This window comes from Echinops telfairi, unplaced genomic scaffold (assembly GCF_000313985.2).
Source record: "Echinops telfairi isolate 266 unplaced genomic scaffold, ASM31398v2 ScPeMD7_17;HRSCAF=63, whole genome shotgun sequence".
NCBI lineage: Eukaryota > Metazoa > Chordata > Mammalia > Afrosoricida > Tenrecidae > Echinops > Echinops telfairi.
In genome coordinates, this window is record NW_022103914.1 from 896578 (window position 1) to 921426 (window position 24849).

Genomic DNA, 24849 nt, shown 5'->3' on the forward strand with positions numbered 1-24849 from the left:
CCCCCAGTGCCTTGCCTCGGCATGGCGGGGTCAGATCAGGCGCAATTCCCACACTGTGTTCCTGGTGTTGTCCCCCGTTGTATTATTTTCTTTATAGGAAATCCAGGACAAGTAAATCTATAGAGACAGTAACTAAATTAGTAATTTTCAGAGTGATAGCAGGGAAGGATGTCTATTAGGGGTGTGTGAATGGAGAGCTAATAACAATGAGTACAAAACTGAAGAAAATGTTCTAAAATTGATTGTGGTGATGATTGCATAATTCTCTTAAAATAGGCATCGAGTTGTATGGTAGGTGAATTGTATCTCAATAAAACTGCTGTAAAAACTTTAAATGTAAAAAAATTTTAAATGTAAAAAAACCTTTAAATGTAAGATAACACAAATGTAAGAAAAATATAATAATAAAAATAGAGAAAATTAGAGCTCAGGGCCAAGGCCACGGTTACGACCATTGCTAACTGAGAGAGGTTAGCGGACAGATGGACTGAAGGCCCATGAGACATCAGTCATTCTTATTATTGATGACTTGGCTATTGACTCCAATTTCTTTTCCTTCTCAGGCTTATATGGGGCTGTGACTAGCCCCCAAACAGGAATGCACGAGATGAATATTGGTCCCATCATCTTCCAGGTGGCCTCTGGCGATATCGCCAACGAAGATGCAGATGTAATTGTAAATTCAACCGCAAAGGGATTTAATCTCAAAGCAGGTACTTTTCTTGTATGCTTTGGGCTAGAGGGAGAGTTAACATGATAGACAGATCCCACGATTCCATGGAGAGTCTCTATAGTCAATGACTTATTAATACGAATCAATAATCTGCAAATTATGTTGACATGGTTGCTCATAATTTACTGAGTCTTATTTTTTTAATGTGTGTACCAATGTCACATGGAGAAACTTCTGATAGGATGACTGACTGAAGAAATGGATGATTTGTTTAGCTATAAATTAAGAGTTAGTAGCCATTCGTTTGTTCCTTCAGGTGAGCTAAATAGGGCATTTGTGCCTGGGTACATTTGATCACTTCTGATGATCAACCAGACTATAGATTTTTATAGTTACAAAGGTAAAAATATTTGTATGGTAGATGACCTGCTTTGTGTTTCTTTATAAAAATATTTGTATGGCATATGGCCCATCACTGTGACTAGGAAAATGAAATTTGTGATCGCTGGAGGTGTAGTGATTATGAGTTGCGCTGCGACCCGCACGATCGGCAGTTCTGAGCCCGCCGGGGATTGATATGACTCAGCACTAACTCAGTGGCCGTGCGTTTGGGGTTTTGAAGGGGACAGAATGTGTTCCTTCCAGTGAAGTCAGGACCCACTTGTCAAGAGACAGCGAAAGGATGCTGGAGAGGCAAAGTGGCACACGTCCACCACACTGGGGCATGCTCCTTACCCTTCTAAACTTTAACTTTCTCCTTTCTAAAGGAGGGACCTACTTCACAGTGTTGCTGTGAAAGGGTAAGTAAAGCAATGGAGGTAGTGCTCACTGTGGTGCCTGAGGGATGAGGTAACGAACTGTTAGCTGTTGCCAGGGGCATTTGTTAAAATAAATGATCTGGTTAGTGCCAGCAAACGTTTTCTTTTGGTTACATTACTGTGACATATGTTACTTAGATGAAAATAGAGATATTTTACACATTTTAGGGATTACTGATAATTTAGGTGATTATTGTTTTTTTTTAAATTCCTAAGTTTTTGTGTGTTTTTTAAAATGTTTGCTTGGGTACTAAATTGGTACACTGGGAGAAACAACAAATAACAACCAAACCCCTACCAGGTGGCATCCCGTGTACGTGAAGGCGCACACGGACAGCGAGGCCTGGCTGTGGCTCAGGTGACTGTGGTTCTCTTCTGGTGCTGGCGAGATGGCCTGGGGCTGCACCCATCAATACTCTTTCCAAATGTGAGGGGTGACTGCGGTTCACTGCGTGGACCTGCCCGTCCCTGGGTCTCAGCACCCCTGTTTGCTAGGGCTTTCCCTCCTGGGGAGTAGAATACCATGCCCAGGTGTGGTGCCAGGCGTTCTCTTTTTCAGGGGGACCCCCTTCTTCCCCACAACTACAGCGTGGTGCACAACTGACATCCTTCCAAGGCTGTCATCTCGGCCACCTTCTGCTCATGCAGCTTCCATGCACATCTGTAGCTGCAAATCATCATAAAGGATTGTGACCTCTGGCCAAAGAGGAGTCCTCAGAATTCTTCAGCCCCAGCCGAGAATGTCCCATTCCGTAGCCACGGCATTTATAGGAACAGACTTCCCACCCCTTGCGTCCACCACTGGTCTTGCTTGCTCTTTCTGAGGGTCACTTTGATAGAAGCTGAATGGGTTTGCCCCTTCTCATCCCCTTTCTCTTCCTTTATGTGAGAAGGAAAGAACTTCCTCTGGTCCTTAAGTTCTTCTTCTTTTCAGATGATAAGACATTTTGAAATCCGAATCTATCACTTTCAACCTACACATTCATGGTCAATAAGCATTAGTTAATTATTATTGATCCTAAGTATTGCTTTGTCATGTGTTTCCTTTGAATGTTTCATCCTTAGGCTGCATTAAAAAAATTTTTTTTACTTTCATTGGGGCTCTTACATCTCTTATCACAATCCATGCATTCCTCCAGTGTGTCAAGCACATTTGCACATATGCCGCCATCATCCTTTTCAAAGCATTCTCTTCCCACTTGAGCCCCTGATATCAGCTTCCCATTTCTTCCTCCTCCCTCCCTCGCCCTCCCTCCCTCACGAACCCTTGATCAGTTATAGATGATTTTTTCCGTATCTTACATCGTCCTCCATCGCCCCTCACCCACTTTCCATTATTCGTCCCTCTGTGAGGAGGTTCTAGGTTTATCCTTGTGATCGATTCCTCCTTTCTCCTCCCACCCGTCCCTAATCCTCCTGGTATCTCTACTCTCATTGTTGGCTCTGAGGAGTTTATCTTTCGTGGAGTCCCTGTATTTCAGTCTCTTATCTGTAGCAGTGTGCATGCTCTGTCTAATCTGATTTGTAAGGTAAAATTGAGGTCATGATAGTGGGGGGAAGGAAGCACCAAAGAACTGCAGGAAAGTTGTGTGTTTCATCGGTGCTATACTGCACCCTGACTGGTTCATCTCCTCGCTGTGACTCCTCTGTGAGGGGATGTCCAATTGTCTGCAGATGGATATTGGGGCGCCATTCCTCCCCCCACTCCCTTGACCTTGGATATGGTTTTATTCTGGGTCTTAGATGCCTTATACCTGATCCCATCGACACCTCATGATCACACAGACTGACGTGCTTCTTCCATGTGGCCTTTGTTGCTTCTTAGCTAAATGGCCACTTGTTTATCGAGGCTGCTTTTTTTTAAAGAATAATTTCCATTTTCTTTTCTTTCAGGTGTGTTTTCCTTCATACCTTTTTTAAAAAAATTAAATTAGTGTATTGGGCGCTCTTACAACATTCCATACATCAATTGTATCAAAACATACTGGTACATTTGTTGCCACCATCATTTTTCAGCTTCCTATCTTGACATGGCTTCGGAGGAGGTCATGGGGCAGCACCTGCAAGCCTACATTGGGGTGGGGCCGCTTGGCCCTTCTGGGCTTCACTGACCGGCTCCTGAATAGCACATCCCACGCAGTAATGGAGCTCCTCTCACCCAAGGGCACTATCAGGTTCTGCTTTACCCACCTAATTTTTAAGATTAATTCAAACACTTTGAGAATGAATAGGATGTTTCTCTAACCATGAAAAATATCTAAACCAGGAACAGACAGATTTTAGCGATCCTATTTGGAAGACTGATAGCTTAACATCTCATTAATTTCAGGTTCTTTTGGAAACTGACAGAAATTGGTTGTCTGGCAGCCAATGATTTCATATGACTAAAAAGTATAAAGGTATATATCAAAATGCCCCTTGCCTTAATACTTCTTATAGCAATAGCTTATTATACCCACTTTTCACTTAACCCACATGACTAAGTTCCAAAGGCTAGGGTATTATGCAAAAATCAATGTTATGTGAAAATGGAGGCAAATCACAAAACAGGAGGATGACATTGTTACATAACTACCACATTACACCACTATATCCCTGCCGCATTACATTATCATGTAGCTGTCAAATAACATCATTATGTGTGTGTTAGTCTGGGTAAACTAGGGAAACAAATCTACAGAAACTCTTATGTATATGAGAGAGTTTTATATAAAGGGTAAGTGTACATTAAGAAAGCATCCCAACCCAGTGCTGTCCAAGCCCATAAGTCCAACATTAGCCCATATGTCCAACACCAATCCACAAAGTCCTCCTCAATCTCATAAAACACATGCAATGATGCTGACTGCAGGAGGAAAGCCAAATCAGTGAGCATGTAAGCATCTCAGCACTGACAGGGGTCTCCACACAGCTGCTCCAGCATCAGGGTAGGTCCATGTGGCTTCTCCTCAGAGATTTCTTGCAGGAAGTGAGCCTTGCCAGCTGAAGCAGGGAACTGGGTAAGGCAGCTGCACCTGGGTCCAACCATCAGAAAGCAAGAGACCCGAGAATTAGGAAGGCGAGACTCATGAAGCCATTTATCTCTCCGCCCTTCAATTGATCCCACATGTTTTATCGGCCAGGTTGACACAATAAATCTTAACTATCTCAACCTGACTATCAAATTACATCATTGTACTGTTGCCAAATCACTAAGAACCATGGCCTCATCAAATGGAAACATAACCTTAACCATCTTGCCTCACATCATGGTTTTGTTACTGCCGGTCGTATATTGTTCATGTGCAAAGTAGCCGTACAGTAAATTTTTTTATTGTCATAAATGCAAAATGTCAGATGATGTGATAGCTGCCGAGTGAGGAGAAGTATTGGTTCAAAGTCACAGACTTATTCTCTTTGGTTACTATCAGTATTCAAAGTTTGGGCAGGTGTCACTGCTATCTCGTATACATTATGAAAATAATATGGATTTCCTGAGTTTGAATAGTTTAAGAAGTCATGAGTAGGAATAGTGTTCTTCTCTGTAAATCGAACACACTTGGCAAATCTTCTGTAGCAGTGGTTCTCAACCTGTGGGTCACGACCCCTTTGGGGGTCGAACAACCTTTTCACAGGGGTCACCTGATTCATAACAGTAGCAAATGACAGTGATGAAATAGAAACGAAAATAATTTTATGGTTGTGGGTCACCACAACTTGAGGAACTGTATGCGCGCAGCATTGGGAAGGTGGAGAACCACTGTTCTATAGGAATAGGGCCATCTTGCTCTCGTACTTGCTTCCTCTCCTGCCTCGGTTTGTCTACATCAGCCTCAGATCAGGAGAGCCGCCTGGTGGCCAGTACAGACTATAAGTGATTGGTCAGCAGCAATATCAGCGCAGCATTCTTGCCCACCAGGCTGCAGGCCTTGCTGTTCATTAAAACAGCACCTCAGGAGGTTGAGCTCCCGGTTTGGAAGATGAAATCTGGAGCTTCACACTGGTTCCCTATATTGCTGTTGCTCGGTCCCCTGGAGTCAGCTGCAAGTCAGAGTGACCCGATGCCCAGCAAAATGAAACGGCCTGGCTTTGCACCATCTTCACAATGCTTCTGAAGTTTGACTCCATTGTGACAGCCACTGTACTAATTCATCTCATCCAGGATCCTTCCCCAGAGACTCACTGGTCTCTCTTAATGTGCATGAGAGGAAGTCGTGCCATCCTTGCTCGCAAAGAACATGCTGGCTCTACTTTCTCCAAGACAGATTTGCTTGTTCTTCTGACAGACCATGGTACTTCATCAATGCAATCATCGTCTTTGCCAACACCGTAACCCAAGGGCATAAAATCTTCCTCAGTCTTCCTGTTCCATGTCCAACTTGCACATGCATGTGAGGCCATTGAAAATGCCGTGACTTAGGTCAGGCACAAATTAGTCCTCAAAGTGACAGCCTTGCTCTTTAGCACTTGAGGTAGGTCTCAAACAGCAGATTTCCCCAATCCTAGATGTTGTTTGATTTTTTTAAAAAAACTCCTTCTTCCATGAACATTGCTTGTGGATCCAAGTAAAATGAAACCCTCGGCAACTTGGATGTTTTCTGCATTTATCATGGTGCTGTGCATTGGTTCAGGCGTGTGAATTATTGTTTACATTGAGTCGTAATCCATCCAGGAAACTTAGTCGCTGATCTTCAGCAGTAAATGCTTCAAGCCCTCTTCACTGTCAGCAACTTCAGCCAAGTTCTTCTTCATAGAACTCAACTTCTCAGTATACACACCGAAGAAGTGTGGCAAAAGGATATACCGCTAAAGCACACTTTGCTGATTTTAAACCGTGCCCCAATCCTTTGTTCTGTTCAAACAACTTCTTCTTCTTGGCCTATGTACAGGTTCCTCATTAGCTCAATTACTGTTCAGAATCCCCATTTTTCTCAATGTCATCTTCACAGTCAAGTGCCTTTGCACAATCAATAAAAGACAAGTGAACGTATCTCCAGTAGCCTCTGCTCTCAGCTACGCTTCATCTGACACCCTTCACACTGATAGCCCTCGTGCCACGTCCTCGTCTGTATCTGGCTTCAGTGTCTGCCAGTTCCCTGTTGGTGTACTGCTGAAGCCATTTTTAATGATCTTAAGTAATGTTTTACTTGCACATGATATTAATGGTATTGTTTGATAATTTCCACATTATGTTTGGAATGGGCACATTCCAGTTGGTTGGCCAGGTATCTGTCTCCCAAGTTTATTGGGATAGACTATTGAGCGCTTCCAGCACTGCTTAGATTTTTCAAAACCTTTTACTTGGCGTTCCATAATTCCTAGATCCATGTTTTCACAAGTGTTTTTAGTGCAGCTTGGACTTCTCCCTTCAGTATCATCACTTCTTGATCATATGCTCCCTCTCGAAATGGTATCACATAAACCAATTCCTTTTGGTAGTGACATCCTTTCTTCTTTTGATGTTTCCTACATTATTCAATATTTTGCCCATAGAATCTCTCACTGTTCTAAGTCAAGGCTTTAATTTTTCCTTCAGGTATTTCAGCTGAGACACATTGAGCATATTCTTCCTTTTTCGCTGTCTAACTCCAGGTGTTTACAGATTTCATTACACTGCTTTACTTTGGCTTCTTGCGCTGCGCTTTGGAATGTCCTCTTCAATTTGTCACTTCACTCTTCCATCTGCTCTAGCTACCCTGTGATCAAGAGCAAGTTCCAGAGTCTCTGCTGACACCCACTTTGATCTTTTTCTTTCTTTCATGTCCTTTTAGTGACCTTTTGCCTTCCTTGTGTGTAATGGTCTTGTTATCATCCCGTAACTCATCTGATCTGTGTTCATTTGTGGTCCGTGCATCGAATCTGTTCTTGAGACGTTCTCTAAATCCAGGTGGGGGAGACTCACCACACTTATTCAATGTTGATTCTCATTGACTTGTTTTAATTTTCTTCAGCTTCAACCTGAACTTGCATATGAGCAATGGATAGTCTGTTTCACAGTTGGCCACTGGCCTTATTTTGGCTGATATTGAGCTTTTTCATAGCTGCTTCTCACAGATGTAGTCAATTTGATTTCATCTCGTGAGATTTATGTGTATACTCACCATTTATGTTATTGAAAAAAGGTATTAGCAAAATTCTATCATGTACTCTTCAGCTTCACTTATATCACCAGGGTCATGTATATCTTGGCTACTAAGGAGTCTTGTGGGGAGCCCTGGTGGCATAGTGGATTGGGCTGCTAACCACAAGGTCAGAAGCTTGAAACCATTAGTGATTCTGCAGGAGAAAGATGAGGCAACTCTTCTTGTAAACAGTTGCAGTCTCAGAAACCCACAGGGGCATTTCTACCCTGGCCTATAGGGTCACTATGAATTGGAATTGACCCAATGGCAGTGAGTTTGATTTCAGTATGGATTCCTAGTGGTGCTGTCATATAAGCATGAAACTACTAACTGCAAGGTCAGTGGTTCAAACCCACCGCCTGCTCTTGGGGAGACAGATGAGGCTATCTGCACCTGCCAGGATTTGCAGCCTTGGAAATGCTATATTGGGTTGCTATGAGTCAAAATGAACTCAATGGCAGTGTGTTGGTTGGTTGGTCCTTCCTTTTTGTTTCCAACTTTTACATTCCAATCACCAGTAATACTGGTGGAATTCAAATAACTTAACAACCAGTTGGCTGCCTTAATGACTGTTTTAAGTATAACAAATGCTATATCAGAAGGTAGTTTATTGTTTCACACAGCTAGTACATAAATAAGAACAATAAAAGAGGCACACAAAACTAGATTGTTGTAAGAGTCTTAAAATATGAATGAAAAATATTAAAAAAATAATAATTAAATCACAAAAAGAAAATATTTTTAAAATGTGACAAAACAATAAAACTGTTATTTAAGATATTTACATATTGCTTCTTTTTTCTCCTAATAGTTTTATTGATATAAAATTCACATATCATAACTTCGCTTTTAAAAAGTTGTGTATACATTATCACAGTCAGTTCTAGTGCACTCTTCCCCTTCCGCATTCATTATTTGCTCCCCAATTCCCCTCAATCTCGCTCCACATCCCTGATGAACCATTGTATCAGTTATTGTCTATGTACATCCAATCCGTCTGTGTTTTATAAACTGGGAAATATCAGAAACAATAAAAGACAAAAATCAGAACAGAAAAAATAAATTAAAAATAATAATAAACAGGAAGAAAGAAAAGAACACCAGCAATATTAAAATAAGCTATAGAGAAAATTTCTGTCATGGAACAAGTGAGAACTATTTAAACCTAGAGCAAATTCAGGTTGGGTCAAGAGGGAGGTCAACTGACCAGGTGTCACATTATGCCACAGTTCCATCTACCATAATCAAGTTTATAATAATCTCTGCCTAATAGCAAAACTGTTCTAGTCCCTTGATTGCCAGAGGGGATCTGCCAGAGGCTTACTCTGACGAGGTGCTCTGCAGATGAACTTTGGGCTCCCACTCTCTCCACTCTCTTGCATAGCCTTCTACAAATTGGGTGTTCATAATTTGAACTCTGATACCTTTCCCTTCATCATATTTGGATTTTGTTATTTGTCATTTTTGGATCACACAGGCTGGTGTGCTTCTTCCGTGTGGTCTTAGTCAACTCCTCTCTTAGATGGCTACATGTTTGAGTATAAACCTTTGACCTTAGACACCATTCCAGTTGATAGCAGGGCACCATCTGCTTTTTTTTACCACACTTGTTGTAGCCTCACATCTTCAGTGATCACTTCATGTAGGCAGGAATTGAGCAGGGCTGTGCTATAAGAGCTAACTGTTCTTGGATTGGGGCTAGAATTAAGTGGGAGACTAGAATCCATCTGCTGGTTACTAGGTTACTTTAGCAGTCTTATTATCATTTTATGACAAAGAAAAAACATTATCAATCATCCCCCTGGGGTAGAAAGTGATTCCATTGATAACAATAGTTTATCCAATGGCACAGAATTCAAGGTACTGTTGAGGAAAGGAGGTTATAAGAGGACAGTCCAACAGTGAACTGCAGTCTATGAATTGATGCTTCATAGAGATTGAATTCTTACATGATTGAGTTTCGTTTTCATTGAGTATGGGCATTGGTGCTGGGGGGAAGTTTCCTGTAACATGCTATACAAGGGGAGAGCCTTGCCTCTTAGATTAGTACGTGTCATATTAATGCAAGGAGGTTATTGGGACAGTAAATACATGGTGGCTCTGTGTCCCCTTTCTTTGGATGCCCGCTAAGACGGATCCTAACTAAGGTCCAACACCTGCCAATTCCACAGTTGAGGGTGCCCGTCATTTCTTTCTCCTCTCATCAGGGAGTTTCAGTCTTAAGTCCAAGGGTTGTCTTGAGGTAAGGCCCAGTTCATTCAGTAGAATTCTCACAAAACCTTCTGATGTGGCTTGTAGGGGATGTCATGTTCCCCATACGGCCAGCATCCAAGGTGGCCATAGTGCTTGGTCCATGGCGTGGTTCACTGATGGTTGGGTAGAAACTAATTCAAAAGTGTCTACCCAGGAACTCTTATCTTACTTCTTGATTTGTGAATGCTGGTTACAAGTGCCCTTTTAATAACAAGTTCGCTGAATGCAACAAAAAAATTAGGTATCAGTCCTACTGGACTGGTGTGAACCAGCTGAATCTCACCACCTCCAATAACTATTAATACATCTCGATAGCATATTTGATCAACTTCAGAATGAAGAAGTTGGTCAAATCCTTCAATTTCCTCATCACAACCATAGGTGGTCAGTACATACATTTGACTAATAGCACTAATTGGCCTTATAGGTGTGTGCATCGTATCACATAGAACATGGTACTTCAAAACAATGTTGAAATATTCCTTTTGGTGATAAATGCATTGCCATTCTTCTTGAATTTGTCATTCCAGTTATATGACTATCTAATTAAAAATGCCCAATACCAATACATTTTAGTTTACTACCATGATATCGATTTTTATGCATCCCATTTAATTTTTGACAACTTCCAGCTTTCCTAGATTCATACTTCATGCATTCCATGCCTTGTTGTCAATGGACATTTGCAGTGGTTTCTTCTCATTTTGAGTCATGCCCATCAGTAAATGAAAGTTCCACCCACATCATTAAGGCCAACTCTAATTTGAGGAGGCAGCTCTTCTTCAGTCGTGTTTTGAGTTTTCCAACTTGAGGGGCTATCTTCTAGCACATTTGTTCTGCTACCATTCATAAGGTTTTCAGGGGCTAATTTTTCAGAAATGGGCCACCTCTTCCTTCCTTCTAGTCTGTTCTCAACCTGGAAGCCCTGCTGAAATTTGTTCATCATCAGTGACACAGCTGGTATTTCAGTTACTGAATGTGTAGCTACCAACACAACAGCCACATGCAAAGCACCACAGTCTGAGACACTGACAGACAAGTGCAGTTGAATTCCTGTAGCACCATTTTTTTTTTCCTTTCTGGTTTTCAGAAATACTCAGGTTATAAGATTCGTTGGTGATGTAGAAGCATTTATATAAGGCTACAGTTCTGATCCAAACTCATATGTGGTGTTTTTATTCAAGTATATTCCAACCTTAATTCTCTCATGTAGGAGTCTCCAAAGCAATTTTAGAAGGTGCTGGACAAGATGTGGAGAAAGAATGTGCTGTTCAAGGTAAGTCGCCATGCTGTGTCTTTTGTGTGTTTTGTGGAAGACAACAAGGTGTATTGTGGGGAGGCTGGGGAACCTCTTGGAACTGGGGAAACACCACCAAGACAACCCTTAAAAGCACACATTTTACTGAAAATTCCAATAATCCGCAATTAGAAGCAACGAGTAATACTAACCATTTTTGAAAGTGAAGTTATGTAAGAAAAGTCCATTGAAGATGGTACTTTTGGAGTCTCTTTTCATATAAAATGTTTTGTTAGCCAAATTAGACATCTTGCTTTGTGAACAAAGAAGGGAATCGCCGTCTCATTTTGCTTCTTCGTGTCCTCTGTTTTCCAGCTCAGCAGAGCAACAGTGATTATATAATTACCAAAGGAGGATTACTGAAGTGCAAGAGCATTATCCATGTCATTGGAGGAAATGATGTCAAAAATTCTGTGACCTGTGTCTTGCAAGAGTGTGAGAAAATGAATTATGCATCCATTTGCCTCCCAGCCATTGGAACAGGTTTGTGGCCTCTGATGTCAAGGCTCAATGCTCAGGCATTCACTTTCCCTTTGATTTGCTGTTGGCTCTTGATGGTACCAATGACAAATCTGAGGGAGGACAACTTCCCCGCCCCAAGGCAGCCCTTGAAAGAACGAGCCACGCCTGTGGGTGGTTCCGAAAAAGAGGAAAAAGGGCAACTGATGAGAGTATTGGTATTTTTGAGCTAGCAAGGAAGAAAGTAAGGAGAGGGGATGGCAAGATGGGGAGCGAAGGAAGGAAAGGTCATGCCACATTCTCTGTCATGTTGCTCTGTGTCTTTTTAAAATTTTTAGTATGAATCTATTTTCTTCCTTTGCTTGTTTGATAATTTAAAAAAACACCCTTTTTGATGAAGCCAGAGGAAGTTTACAGAACAGATCATAAGTTTACATTCAGCAGTTCGCACTTATTTTAACCCGTTCACTGCAATCCCTTCACTGTCGGATCACTCATTCCCCGTTCTTCCTGTTTCCCTGTCTCCATTTGTCTGTCTTTCTTTACCCTCTGGACTTGGTCATTGGGTAAAAACTGCCTTTTGATCCTAAGTGGTTGACTGTGTACCCCGGGGGTGAGTTTAGTTCCAGATCTGAAGGCTGGCAAAGGGCCATAGTCTTAGGAGTCCAGCTAATCTCTATCAAATCAGCCGGCCCAGTCTCTTCGGATTTTGAGTTTTGTTCTATCTTTTTCTTCCAGTCTGTTCAGGACCTTTCATTGTGATCCTTTTCAGAGCAGTTGGTTTTGGCAGCCAGGCACTACCCGGTCCTTCCGGTCTCAGGGTTGTGGAGACTGATGTTTGTGTGGTCCATTAGAACCTTGGACTAATTGCTTCCAGGTGTCTGTCAATGTTCCTCTTTCTTCTTTCTTCTGGGTGGCTGCTCAAGAACTTTGAAAACCCGGTCCCTACTCACCAAACATTGCCCTTGTGAATTATGTTTGTGGTCCTGATCCCCTAGGCCAGCGGTTTGCAACCTATGGGTCGCAACCCCTTTGGGGGCCGAACGACCCTTTCACAGGGGTCAGCCGATTCATAACAGTAGCAAAATGGCAGTTATGAAGTAGCAATGAAAATACTTTTATGATTGGGGTCACCACAACATAAGGAACTGTATTAAAGGGCCGCAGCATTAGAAAGGTTGAGAACCACTGCCCTAGGCCCACCAAGGTGTTTGGTTATGTCTAAGAAGTTTTCCGCTTTGGCCTTTTCTCTCTTCTTTTGGCTACCTTTTAAATAACCTTTTGCTTGTTTCATGAATGATCTTCTTGATGTCACCCTATAGTATTCTGTCATTAGTGTTCAGTGCATCAAGTCAGTTCTCGAGGTGTTCTTGACATTCAGGTAGGATAGACTCAAGGCTCGTCTGTTAGGTCTCATGGACTGGTTTTGATTTTCTTCAGCTCCGTATGAGCAATGGGTGGTCTGTTCCACAGTTGGCCCCGGCTTGGTTTTTACCTGCTGATACTGAGCTTCTCCATCGTCTCCATGGCAGATGTAGTTAATTTGATTTCCAGAGAAGTCCACGTGTATAGTTGTAGAGTAGCTATGGCAAATAGAAAAACGATTAAGTCAGGGAGCTGAACAGAAAATTCCAAAGGGCAGCTCAAGAAGACAAAGTAAAAGACTTTGTTTCAAGTACTTTGGACGTGTTATGAGGAGAGACCAGGCCCTGGAGAGGGACATCGGGCTTAGTAAAGTGCCGAGCAGGGAAAAAGAGGAAGGCTCTCGACAAGATGGATTGATACAGTGTCTGCAGCAATGGACTCAAACGAAGAAAACTTGTGAGCTGACGCAGACAGGACAATGTTTCATTCAGTTGTACACGAGGTTGCTACTAACTCTGGGCAGCACCGAATGACCTCAAGTTTTCTTAACTTTGCCCCTGTATCCACTTTCATTGATATATTTGCAGTAGAGCTACACACATACAAATGTACTTTCTCAAATCTATCTGTCCTCATGGGTGTACCCCCACTCACCCTTCCACGCCTGGAAGAGTGTCTCTGTCTAAACATCAACTCAAATATCACTAGTGTTGGTGACTGTGTATATAATAGTATTTGCCTCTGTTGCCTTTAACCCTTGCAAACTTCCGAAGTCTTCCCCGGTGTATTGCCTTCATTAATGTTCTATCATTCATCTCTCTAATTTATAATATCCATTATGGTGGGTACACAGAAACTTACTGACAAACTTCATGATTAAAGAATTTATTAGGGACATTAACAAGTTGACACCAGTGAGCAGTGCTCAGGATAGTTGTTTACCAGGACATGTTACAGAGTTCCAGGTCTGCTAATAAATGCCCAAAGGGCCAGAGACTCACTGGGAAGGCATTCAGCTCCAGCTCCAGGGGTCTGCAAACCCAGATCCCTGAGGCACCCTACTCCAGTAAACCTTCCCCTGAAGGGGTCAGCAAGCCCAGCTTCCTGGACTTAGTGCCTAGAGACACGGTACTCCAGTAAGCCTCAGCCCAGAGGCTTCCTCAGTTCCACCTCAGTAGGGTAACAAGTCCAACTTCTCCAATTAAGTGCGCAGAGTCACCCTACTCTGCAAGCCAAGCCCCGGATGAAAGCGTTCATCTGTGGATTTGGAACCCATCACTCTGCTCCATGCTCTGGCTCCTCTGATGCTGTAGCTGTTTCTGGATGCAGGACGTTCACAACGCAGGGATCTCAGGTCCAGAAGAGGCACTTCACATCTGGATCTTGCTGGTAATGAGATTCTTCCTCCTGCTTCTCAGAGGGCTCATTGTATACACAGCAGGGTGCCCTTTCAATGACTCTATTCCCAATTACTCACAGGTGTATCTTTTTTTTTTTTTAATCATTTTATTGGGGGCTCATACAACTCTTATCACAATACATACATAGATTGTGTCAAGCACATTTGTACATTTGTTGCCATCATCATTCTCAAAACATTTGCTTTCTACTTGAGCCCCTGGTTTCAGCTCCTCATTGTTTCTTCTCCTTCCCTGACCCCCTCCCTCAGGAACCCTTGATAATTTATAAAGTATTATTATTTTGTCATGTCTTACACTGTCCGACGTCTCCCCTCACCCACTTTTCTGTTGTCCATCCCCTAGGGAGGAGGTTATGGGTAGATCCTTATAATTGGCTCCCCCTTTCTACCCACAGGTGTATCTTATAGTGTCTTCTCCCGCCTTCTTACCAGACCCATGCAGGGAAAGGTAGTTTGTTGGGACGTGGAAACGTTGGCTACAGAGCCACATTAACTAATCTATGGTCCCTGCACCGTGCCCCATAACTATTTGCTAACCTCCCTCTTACTATATGTTGTCTCTCTCTTTTCACTTGCCTACCTATCTTCCATGGTTAAGTCCTTAACTTCCCTGTTCTGTGCCCTCTCTGTGGAGAACTGTTGCTCTCATTAAATCAGCATCCACTCCTCTTTGGGGAGGTGTGCATAAGCACGTCTCGACCTCTCCTCCCCTCCTCAGCAGTCTGCTGGGTCAGCTGACCCGATAGACTCTCTGTGTGGAGGTTTCTCAGTCACCAGAACCTACTGGGTTCGAAATTCAACTCTTCACATTCTCAGTGTTCAGCTCACTTGCCTTCTTCAAGTGTCTTTTTATGGAACATTTTATAATGATTGTGGTGCTTTGGTTTTTCAATAATATAGTGGTTCTATTTGAACTGCCGTCCCAGGAATCAATCTATACACATTGATTTGCTTCTTGGTCTCCCATGAATCCTAAGCCCACTACTGTGTGGGAGGTGTGGAGGCATATACTTTCAGATTTAAAGTAGACTAGAGCTGACAGGTCCTGGCCAGAGAGCATTGAACACTGGATCTGATCCCATTGCTTAAGAATCAATGTTTTGAGAATGATGAGGGCAATGAACGTACAAGTGTGCTTTACACAATTGATGTATGGATGGATTGTGATAAGAGTTGTATGAGCCCCTAAATAAAAGATTAAAAAAAAAAAAAAAAAGGAATCAATGTTTCTCAGACCGGCATTCTAGGTCCTCAAAAGATTAGCCTCAATAAACATAAGCATTCTCACAACTTTCAGGATCTTTTTTTTCTTTTCTGATCCTTTGACCCATATATTGCTTTTTGTAATTCTTAACGATTCCTTATAATGTTCCTATAGAGACTGCCGTGTTGCCTTTATTGTCTTGCTAGCTCTAAAAGTATAATTTATGACCCTTTTGTGATTTCATTCCTCTGTGATAACAATCATTCCTAACAGATTAAGCAATATATCAAATCCATATGTCTGTCCATCTTTGACACCCACCAATGAAAGCAACAAGGCTAGTATTGCTTCTTGCTTGCCTTCCTTACTCATCTCTACCATTGCTCAAGAAGGTTCTTAGTCTAATGGATGGGGTGTCTATGAGTTAAATTGGGACTGACATCAAAACAGTCTCTGGCAGTAGAGGAAGCTCTTCGCTGTTCCTCACCGACACCTGCGTAGGAGGAGGTAATGGGTGATTAGCAATAATGCTCATACCTCAAGTTGAATTCCCTGTTGTCTTCCCCAAAGCCCACCCGCCCTTCCTCTTATAGCCCCACTCATATTAAAAGCACCTCTTTTCATCTGGAATTATTGATTCTACCTTCTTTATCACTCATAGGATCTTTCATTTATTAATTGGATTGAGTTACAGAGTGCTCGCTTTGAGCCGAGAGCCATGCTTACATACAAGAGATAGAAAGACGGCTAAAAAGAATGGTTTGGGGCCCAGGAGCACCTCGTTCAGTGTGAACAGATGTGTAAACAGGCAAGCGTGGTACAGTGTGCTCTCATGACCCACGACAGAGTGAAAGGATAAGGGTTGTGAACGAGGGTGAAGAAAGAGCCAAGAAGAAACCCAGTTGGTCACTAGATCCTGAGGACTTTACTTCCTAAATATCTCCCGAATCTCTACACTGCCAGCCTCATCCTAACCTCCTCTTTGTTCAGTTCTTTTGCCTAACATGCTGTGACAGCCTCCTGACCAGACCTGGGCTGTCTGTGGCAGTGCCTCTGCCTTACTTTTCCGGGTTCATCTTTCCCAGAAACAGATCTGTTCCCCTGAACCTAGTATGCCTCTGTTACACACTTCTATCTAGCTGTCTGTCCCCCACCTGTCACATCTTCTGAATTCTATGCGTATTCTTCTGCCCCGTGATGGGGCATGGTGAATGAACGGATGCTTTTGAGCACTTCTATGTAACCCCTATATGCCTAGGATAACCATCGCTGTGTAAAGGAGGGATTGCCTCTTGCCTTGATAATATAATCAGAAGCAGTAGGACAAACCCTCTTGGGTGTGTCCCATAGTTGTCGACTCTCACTTCCTGCAATAATGATGGGTACTCTCAACAGAAAATAATCCAGGTGGGTCTTTAATGTCTCTCACCAGTTTACCCAGGGGATTTTTAAAATGCCCACACTTGTGTGACTTTCCCAGCCGGCAGTCATGCGGGACTATCTCCATGTCCCTGTTGTTGGGAACTGGCTTTTCAGGATTTTACTAGGGCAGTGGTTCTCAACCTTCCTCATGCCACAACCCTTTCATATAGTTCCTCATGTGGTGGTGACCCCCAACCATAAAACTGTTTTCGTTGCTACTTCATAACTGTAATTTTGCTACTGTTATGAATCATCATGTAAACATCTGATAGGTAGGATGTATTTTCATTGTTACAAATTGAACATAAGTAAAGCATAGTGATTCATCACAAAAACAGTATGTAATTATTATATTGTGACATATTTATTTCTAATGACAAATCAATGAAATTTTGTCTTGAAGCACGGTGTAGCATGGGTAGCAGTCTTCATGCAGGGTACTCATAGGTGGGCGTATCTGCATGTGGGCGGACCCACCTGGAGACGGATAGAGGAGGGGGTCTCAGTCCTAAGACCACTGGAAAGATGTGTTTTCCAATAGTCTCAGGCGACCCCTGTGAAAGGGTCGTTTGTCCCCAAAGGGGTCACGACCCACAGGTTGAGAATCGCTGAACGAGGGAATAAGGCACCCTAGTGGCACAGTGGATTAAGGTTTGGGCTGCTTTTACTCCTTGGGAGAAAGAGGAGGCTGATGGTCCATTTCGGTAACCCCTGGGACAGTTCTACTCTGTTGGTTTGGACTGGTTACCTAGGACAGGTTGTGGCTTACACAGCTAGACAGACAGACAGACAGACAGAGTAGCCTGAACACAGGAAAGGACCTGCTCTGGGTGGCAACTTTGAAGCCTGCCCGACAGTCAACATCTCAGTGGATGTGCAAGGGAAGCCTTCCCAGAAGCCTTGGATAGCTTTATGCAAATTATTATAGATTATAACTAATAGTTTAGAGCTTCTGGTCTCTTAAAAAATGAGCTTAGTTTAAGTCAGGCCCCCTAAAGATATCTGGGAGAATGAGGGCTCATGCATAAAATTACATGATAACGGATGAAACACATTGTTTCTCTTTGTAAAGAGCATGCTGTTTCCACCTCCATTAACAGCAATTGCTTTTGAAGAGACTGAGCCCTGGTGGTGCAGTGGTTAAGAGTTGAGCTGTGATCTGCATGGTCGGCAGATCAAAACCAGCAGTAGCTCCACGGGGCAAAGACTGGATTTCCTGCTCCTGTAAACAGTGGGTCTCAGAAACCCCCAGGGTCATGATGAGTCAGCACTGACTCGATGGTGGTGAGTTTGTTTTGAGCGTGAGCTAAGAAGAGATGACTGCGTTCTGTAATCGGCCGGTCAGCGGAACAGATAGGAACGTCAGACATCACAGGCAACCTGGTCCATCGTAGCTTCCTGACATTGTGGACCCAACCTTTTCCATGATAGCTAAAACTTGTCACGTGTTTGCTGAGATCGTGCTAGAACATTTGACGGACGACAGGTCGTGGGTGTTTACTCTGCAAGAGTTGGAATCCCTCATTGACTCCTCAGTTGGGTCTTTTATTCTGTCTTGTTTTCCCTCATTTCTATCACTTGCTTTTCTAGGGAATGCCAAGCAGTCCCCTGACAAGGTCGCTAAAGCCATGATGGACGCCATTGAAGACTTTGTCAAGAAAGGATCCGCCAAATCTGTGAAAAGAGTCAAAGTTGTTATCTTGCTGACCCCGGTGCTGGATGTGTTCTACGCCCACATGAAGAAGCGAGAAGGGGCGCAGTCTTCCTCCTATCTGTCGGTGATATCTAAAATCGCATGTGAGTTGTTCGTTTCTACGCGATACATAGTCGTAATCTTCATGTCACGTGCAAAAGACCTCATCTTCCTCTTTTCTTCTGTTGTAGCCTATTTTGGTTTCTCGCAGAAGCCTCCCAAAAAGCAAACTCCATTGGTTTTGGAAAAGAAAACAGAATCAACAATTTTTCAGGTGTGTGGTGAAAATGAAAAGAGCGTGGGAAGCGCTATTGCCTGGATACAGGATGCAATGAAGAAGGAAATTTTCACTGTCCCCAACGAAGATGAGTGTATCAAACACTTTGATGAAGAGGAATATCGGGATTTGAATCAGCTGCAGAGGAACCTAAATATCGCTATTTCTCTGGATGCGAAGAAACCTTTGATTGAAGTATCAGGAGTTAAAACCGATGTGAAGACAGCCGCAAGTGAAATTGAGAAAATGATTAAGAAAGTCAGAGAGGCCACAGAACAGGAGACTCAGGCTGAGTATATCAGTGATTTTGTAGAATGGCAATATAACGACAAGAACAGTTTTTATTCTTTTGACAAAATAACCAATCTGAAATTGGAGAAAGCAAAGAAAGAAAATCAAAGCACAGTGAATATCAAAATTAATAAACAGAACTACACAGTGGACTTGCAGGCGAACCTCGCTACAGATGCACAAGGAAACACCTTACCTGTCCAGCGCATCAACAAAGCTGAAGGTGAGTTCCCTGACTTTACATCCACTCTCGATCTTTTGGTACCCAAGTCCAACGTTTACTCAAAACTCAAGTAAGCCTTGTAGAACAAAATCCTAAACGTGGACTCTGAGCTGACGGAATGTGTGTCCTCGCGTGGACATGCCCACCTGCCTGAGGTTGACCAGCCAAATGGCAGCGGTCATCAAACCCCGCACTTGTTTCCATGGCTCTGGGTGACAAGTTTCCCAGAGTCAGTTCTGCTGGCGAGATAATAGCTCCTTCGGGGAGGGGAGGGAACGCCATGGACTGAAAAGGCTAGCGGCTCATCGTCTCCTAGAAGAAAAGTCAAAGGCAGAAGATGAAAAGGCAAGCTAGTTAGAAAGGGCACTCGTTCTGTGCCTGTGACTGATGGCCTGGGAGGGACCGGGAGCCTGTGGGAACTCTTTCCAGAAGGTTGCACTGCACCTCCTCCCCAAGATAGACATGTCTGTCTTGTGTAGAGAGAGGGCCGTTCTTGCCTTTGAACTCCATTGAAAACTGGTAAATTGGTTTACAAATATACTATATTCAACTCTTGTGGTCTCAGTGGGAACGAATTCCTTAGACTCTGAGCAGCCGTGGGCACCTGAAGAATCTCATATGCTGTATTAGCAGAGGAGGGACCAGAGCTGCCCACACAATCGGTCAGTTGCCCAACACTTAAGGACACTGAGAATAATAATGAGCAAATAGACTGTGGTGGTGAGGAGTTCTGATAGGAACTCATAAGTGTAAAAAGAACAATAGTGGCTATTTCACACATTATAGGGAATTCGATTATTACATTAAAAATTAGTATAATTAAAGACCGATCAAACCATGCAGCTGAGTTATACCATATCGGCAATTCTCCTATCTTAGCACCATCCAGACCTGCAGGATCTACATGCAAGAGATTCTGATTTGGTAGCTCTGTGGGGCTGGCTTTGTAAACAAAGCCTTCCTTTTGGTTTTGATCTTTGATTGTGTGTGGTCTACATTTTGGAAGACATTCTCCTGCAAAGAGAAGGAACTTCTTCCACAAGCAGTAGATTGTAAAGCAAGAGCACAGAGGGTAGTCAGGTGTTCAAAGCTTACCAAGAATGTAGACTCTGGAGATGAGCCTTCCAGATTTGGATGAATCCCCCAACGTCTGCTTTCACAGCTAAGATCCCGGAAAACTGGAGTGATATGAAGCAGCAGATTTCCTGTCTGGTGGAGCTGCAGCCCAGCCATTCAGAATACCAAACCGTGGCCAGCATGTTTAACAAGACCTGCTCAAACTTCAAAATACAGAAGGTAAGTCTTCTGCTGACACGGAGTTTCTTCATCATGGACACACGTGGTAGCATAAAACACAAAACAAAAGAACACCCCCCCTCGCAAAACAAAAACAAAAAAAGCCCCTAACAACCAAACCCATTCCCATGCTTCGATTCTGACTCATTGCAACGCTATAGAAGGTTTCGTAGGCGATCGCTCTTCATGGGAGCAGATTGCCTCTTCATCTTCTCACTGGTGGGTTTGAGCCTCCCACCTTGCGGTTAGCAGTCCAGCCTGTATCTGAATGCACCCTCAGGACTCCCAGGGCTAATGTGGTCCTGTAAAAATGGTATTATATGATAGTGTGATAGAACAAGTCTCAAAAAGTGGCTGAAATAGCACCCAGCCATCCAGAATGCAACCACGGAAAGGAGATGGAGTGGCACACCATTTTGTGTGCAATGTACTCTCGCCAGCTCTGGCGGGGGTGTTCCGTTCGATTTTAATCTTGCCTTTCTGGCCTGAAAGCAACAGAACCTCCGTGTGGAGCCCAAGGGCCCCGGGGAGCTCAGTCCCTTCTGTCCCTCTTCATAGGTAGGCAGGATCCTCTTCTGTGAAGAGATGCATCAGGCAAAATTCTAGGAGAGATCCCAGACGAAGACTTCCATTGGTCCCAGGGTCAGGCCACTCCCCTCTTTCCTGTGTGAAATTCTCAACTGTCCTGGAGGCCCACTGCCTTTTAGGGTTCTTTTCTAATCTTTGAGGTGCAGTTATGACTTGAATCACACATAGCAAAACAAAACCCCACTGGCATCAAGCTGACGCCACCTTACAGTGACCCTATCGAACAGTAGAACTGCCACTGTGAGGTTTCCAAGATTGCCTTTATTAAGAGCAGAAAGCCTCATCTTTCTCCCATGAAACAGCTGATGGATTCAAACTGCTGATCTTGCAAGTAGCAATTCAAGGCATGACAATTGGTCTCTCGTCACCTGGAGCAACAGAGGAAGGAGATCAAGAATAGGAGGAAGACATGGAATATTTAGCTAATTATCTTTGTGAACAATTACATCCTTTTTCCTGAGACCAGAAGCACTGGTTGGTGCCTGGCTACCATCACTGAACGTTTTGGGGTTAAAATAACACTAGCCATCCAAAGGATTAGACAGCCACCTTAAGGACCAGTGGGCTTGTATGAGCAGGGGACAACTTGGAAAAGGAGAGTCAGGATGCTTGCACACTAATGTCATGTCGAAACTGTGGAGTTGGTTTATGTTTTGCAGTATTCATTCTCAACAACAGCAGTTTTTAAAATGTTAAGCTTTTAATTTTTATGAGGTCCCATTGATTATTTTTGCATTTGTTCATACTTTTGTTCTTAAATAATCCATTGTTAAAAGCTAAGCCTGAAAGCATTGCCTTCCCATTTTCTGTGAAGATGTATTGTTTTACTCTTTTTGGTCCTTAATGCATTTGGAGTTTGTTTTTGTGTGTGGTGTGAGGCATGGATCATGTTTCATGTTCCCTGTATGTGGAAACCCAGTTCTCCTGGCACCATTTATTGAAGAGACTCTTCTTTCACTATCAAGTTGGCTTAGCACCTGCGTCAGAAATCAGTTGACCATAGATGTGTGAGTTTATTTGTGAACTTTCTATTCTATTCCATTGGTTTAGGTGTCTGTTCTTATATTAGTACCAGGCTGTTTTGACAACTGTCCCTGTATAATATGTTCTGAATCAGGAAGTGTGAGTCCTCCTACTTCGTTTTTTCTTTCAAGAGAGAGAGAGAGAGAGGTTTTATATACCGAGAAGAAATATAACGGCTAATTGGGCCACACAGCAGTGCAGAGGGCTCAATTCAACTAACTTTCATGGAACAGTTAATACACTGAAGGTCCTGAAACTCATGCTGGCTGCTGGTCCAAGGTCAAGGAAGCAGACAGCAGAGTGGGCCTGCAGGCAGCAGAGGGCAGGTTGGGCAGCAACAGCCAGTAGCACAGGAGCATAGCAAAGCAGTCCCCATGAAGTCTCAAGCTCTAGTGATGAACACACGCTGACATAATCCACCAGCAGTGTGGAGAAGTGGGTCTCAAAGGAGCCTCACGTTCTAGCAATGGCACAGCAAGGCTACAGGATCCCCCCCTCGGGTTGGCTCAGCCTACTGGTAGTGTTGCACACGGTTGAAGCACAGGACTAGCTCAAGCAGCAGCACACTGGTCAGATCACCAGGGAGAAAAGGGAGCTAAAGGCCAGCCTCAGAAAGCATTATCTCTGTCACCCTTCAACCAAGTAGTGACCTGATTAAATTCCACCCACATGTTCCTATGGAAGCTTAGTTGGCACAATAAACCTAACTATCACAGACCACACCTTGCCAACTTGGTACTTGTACACAATTCTTTAGTTATGTATAATTTCCAGACATTAATGAAATTATGATTACACCCAACATCACATTGCTAGCACACATATAAATGAAAATACACTGGACCTATTTGTATCCAGTATATTACCCATGAACAAGGGAAAGATATTCGATAAGCACATGTAAAGAAGAAATACTGACAATCAAACCTCACCTTTGCAATTAATCACATGGTCATAACTGATAGGTAGAACTACCGTCTTCCACTACCCATTCTGTATTACCTTTGCCCTTGGCCAGCACCTCAGCTGGCCATGGCTCTTTACCTGGGTGGGGGGGCGGGGCGGTGGTGGTGACCCAGACCTTCATTCCTGAGGGGTCTGGGTCATTATACGTCCTGTCAGGATTGGGTTGCTGTAGTTTACTATTTACTTTAATCACAGGGCATGGTAGCACTAAGAGTCAGCCTATGGGATCTCCTGGATTCCAGACATATTCTTCTTTACCTTCATCATGTAGCACCAGTCCAATTTCTCCTTGGTAATCAGGATCAATCACACCACTTAGTACAGTGACACCCTTCCTGACCTGTTGATCAAAAGACATGAGAAGCCCAAAGTGGCCAGGGGGCATTCTCAGCTGCCAGTTCAGTAGAATCCGTGCTGTGTTTCCAGGTGGGAGAGAGTTCCTTCCTTCAGGACCAGGACCTCCAGGCCTGAGGAACACAGGGTTGCTGGGACAGGAATAAAAAATGCTGCAAGTGGATCACTAGGAGTAATAGTGAGTGGTGCCACTGCAGCTTCCACCCCTTGGTTCCTGGACCATGAATCCTGGCTAGTGGAGACACAACACCATATTTTGGTTGCTAGTTTAAAGTGTATACAACATCCTGGAGAACATTGCCCCAGCCCCGCAAGTTGTTGCCATCTAGCTGGCACTGTAATTGTGTCTTTAGGAGTCCATTCCATCATTCTATCAAGCCAGCTGATTCAGGATGATAGGAACATGATACGACCAGTGGATTCCAGGGGAATGGGCCCATTGCCACACTGCATTTACTGTGAAGTGAGTTCCCTGATCTGAAACAATGCTATGTGGGATGCTATGTTGGTGGATAAGGCATTCTGTAAGTCCATGAATGGTTGTTTTGGCAGAAGCATCGCGTGCAGGGAAGGCAAATCCATATCCAGAATAGGTGTCTATTCCAGTAAGAACAAAACTGCCTCCTTTATGATGGAAGTGGTCCTATGTAATCAACCTGCCACCAGGTTGCTGGTTGATCTCTCCGAGGAGATGTTTATTTATGTATTATTATTTTTGTCTTATTGCTATGGCTAAGGTTTCTAATATAATATTGAATAGAAATGGTTAGGGCAGGCACCCTAATCTTGTTCTACATTTCTGGGGAGAAACTCTGTCCTTCTCTATTATAGTGTTGAACTGTTGGCTATAAAATATGCTCTGAATCACATTGAGAATATCTCTTCTGTTCTAATATTCTTTAGGGTTTCATCAAGCCATTGGATTTTATCAAATGTTTCTTTTTTTCCCATTTTCTATTTTTTAATTGTTTTATTAGGGGCTCATACAACTCTTATCACAATTCATACATACATCAATTGTGTAAAACGCATTTGTACATTCATTGCCCTCATCATTCTCAAAACATTTCCTCTCCACTTAAGCCCCCGGCATTAGGTCCTCATTTTTCCCCTCCCTCCCCGCTCT

General features: G+C 43.2%; 1 protein-coding gene across 1 annotated transcript in view; it reads left to right on the plus strand.

Annotated features, from left to right (window-relative positions):
* Positions 1–24849, plus strand: part of PARP14 (poly(ADP-ribose) polymerase family member 14) — a 79563-nt gene that overhangs the window by 46799 nt on the left and 7915 nt on the right. The window contains exons 10-15 of the mRNA XM_045287515.1: positions 564–713; positions 11059–11121; positions 11458–11625; positions 18603–18809; positions 18897–19496; positions 20659–20792. Of these exons, the coding sequence (XP_045143450.1) occupies positions 564–713; positions 11059–11121; positions 11458–11625; positions 18603–18809; positions 18897–19496; positions 20659–20792 (1322 nt within the window). The remainder of the gene's footprint in view (positions 1–563; positions 714–11058; positions 11122–11457; positions 11626–18602; positions 18810–18896; positions 19497–20658; positions 20793–24849) is intronic.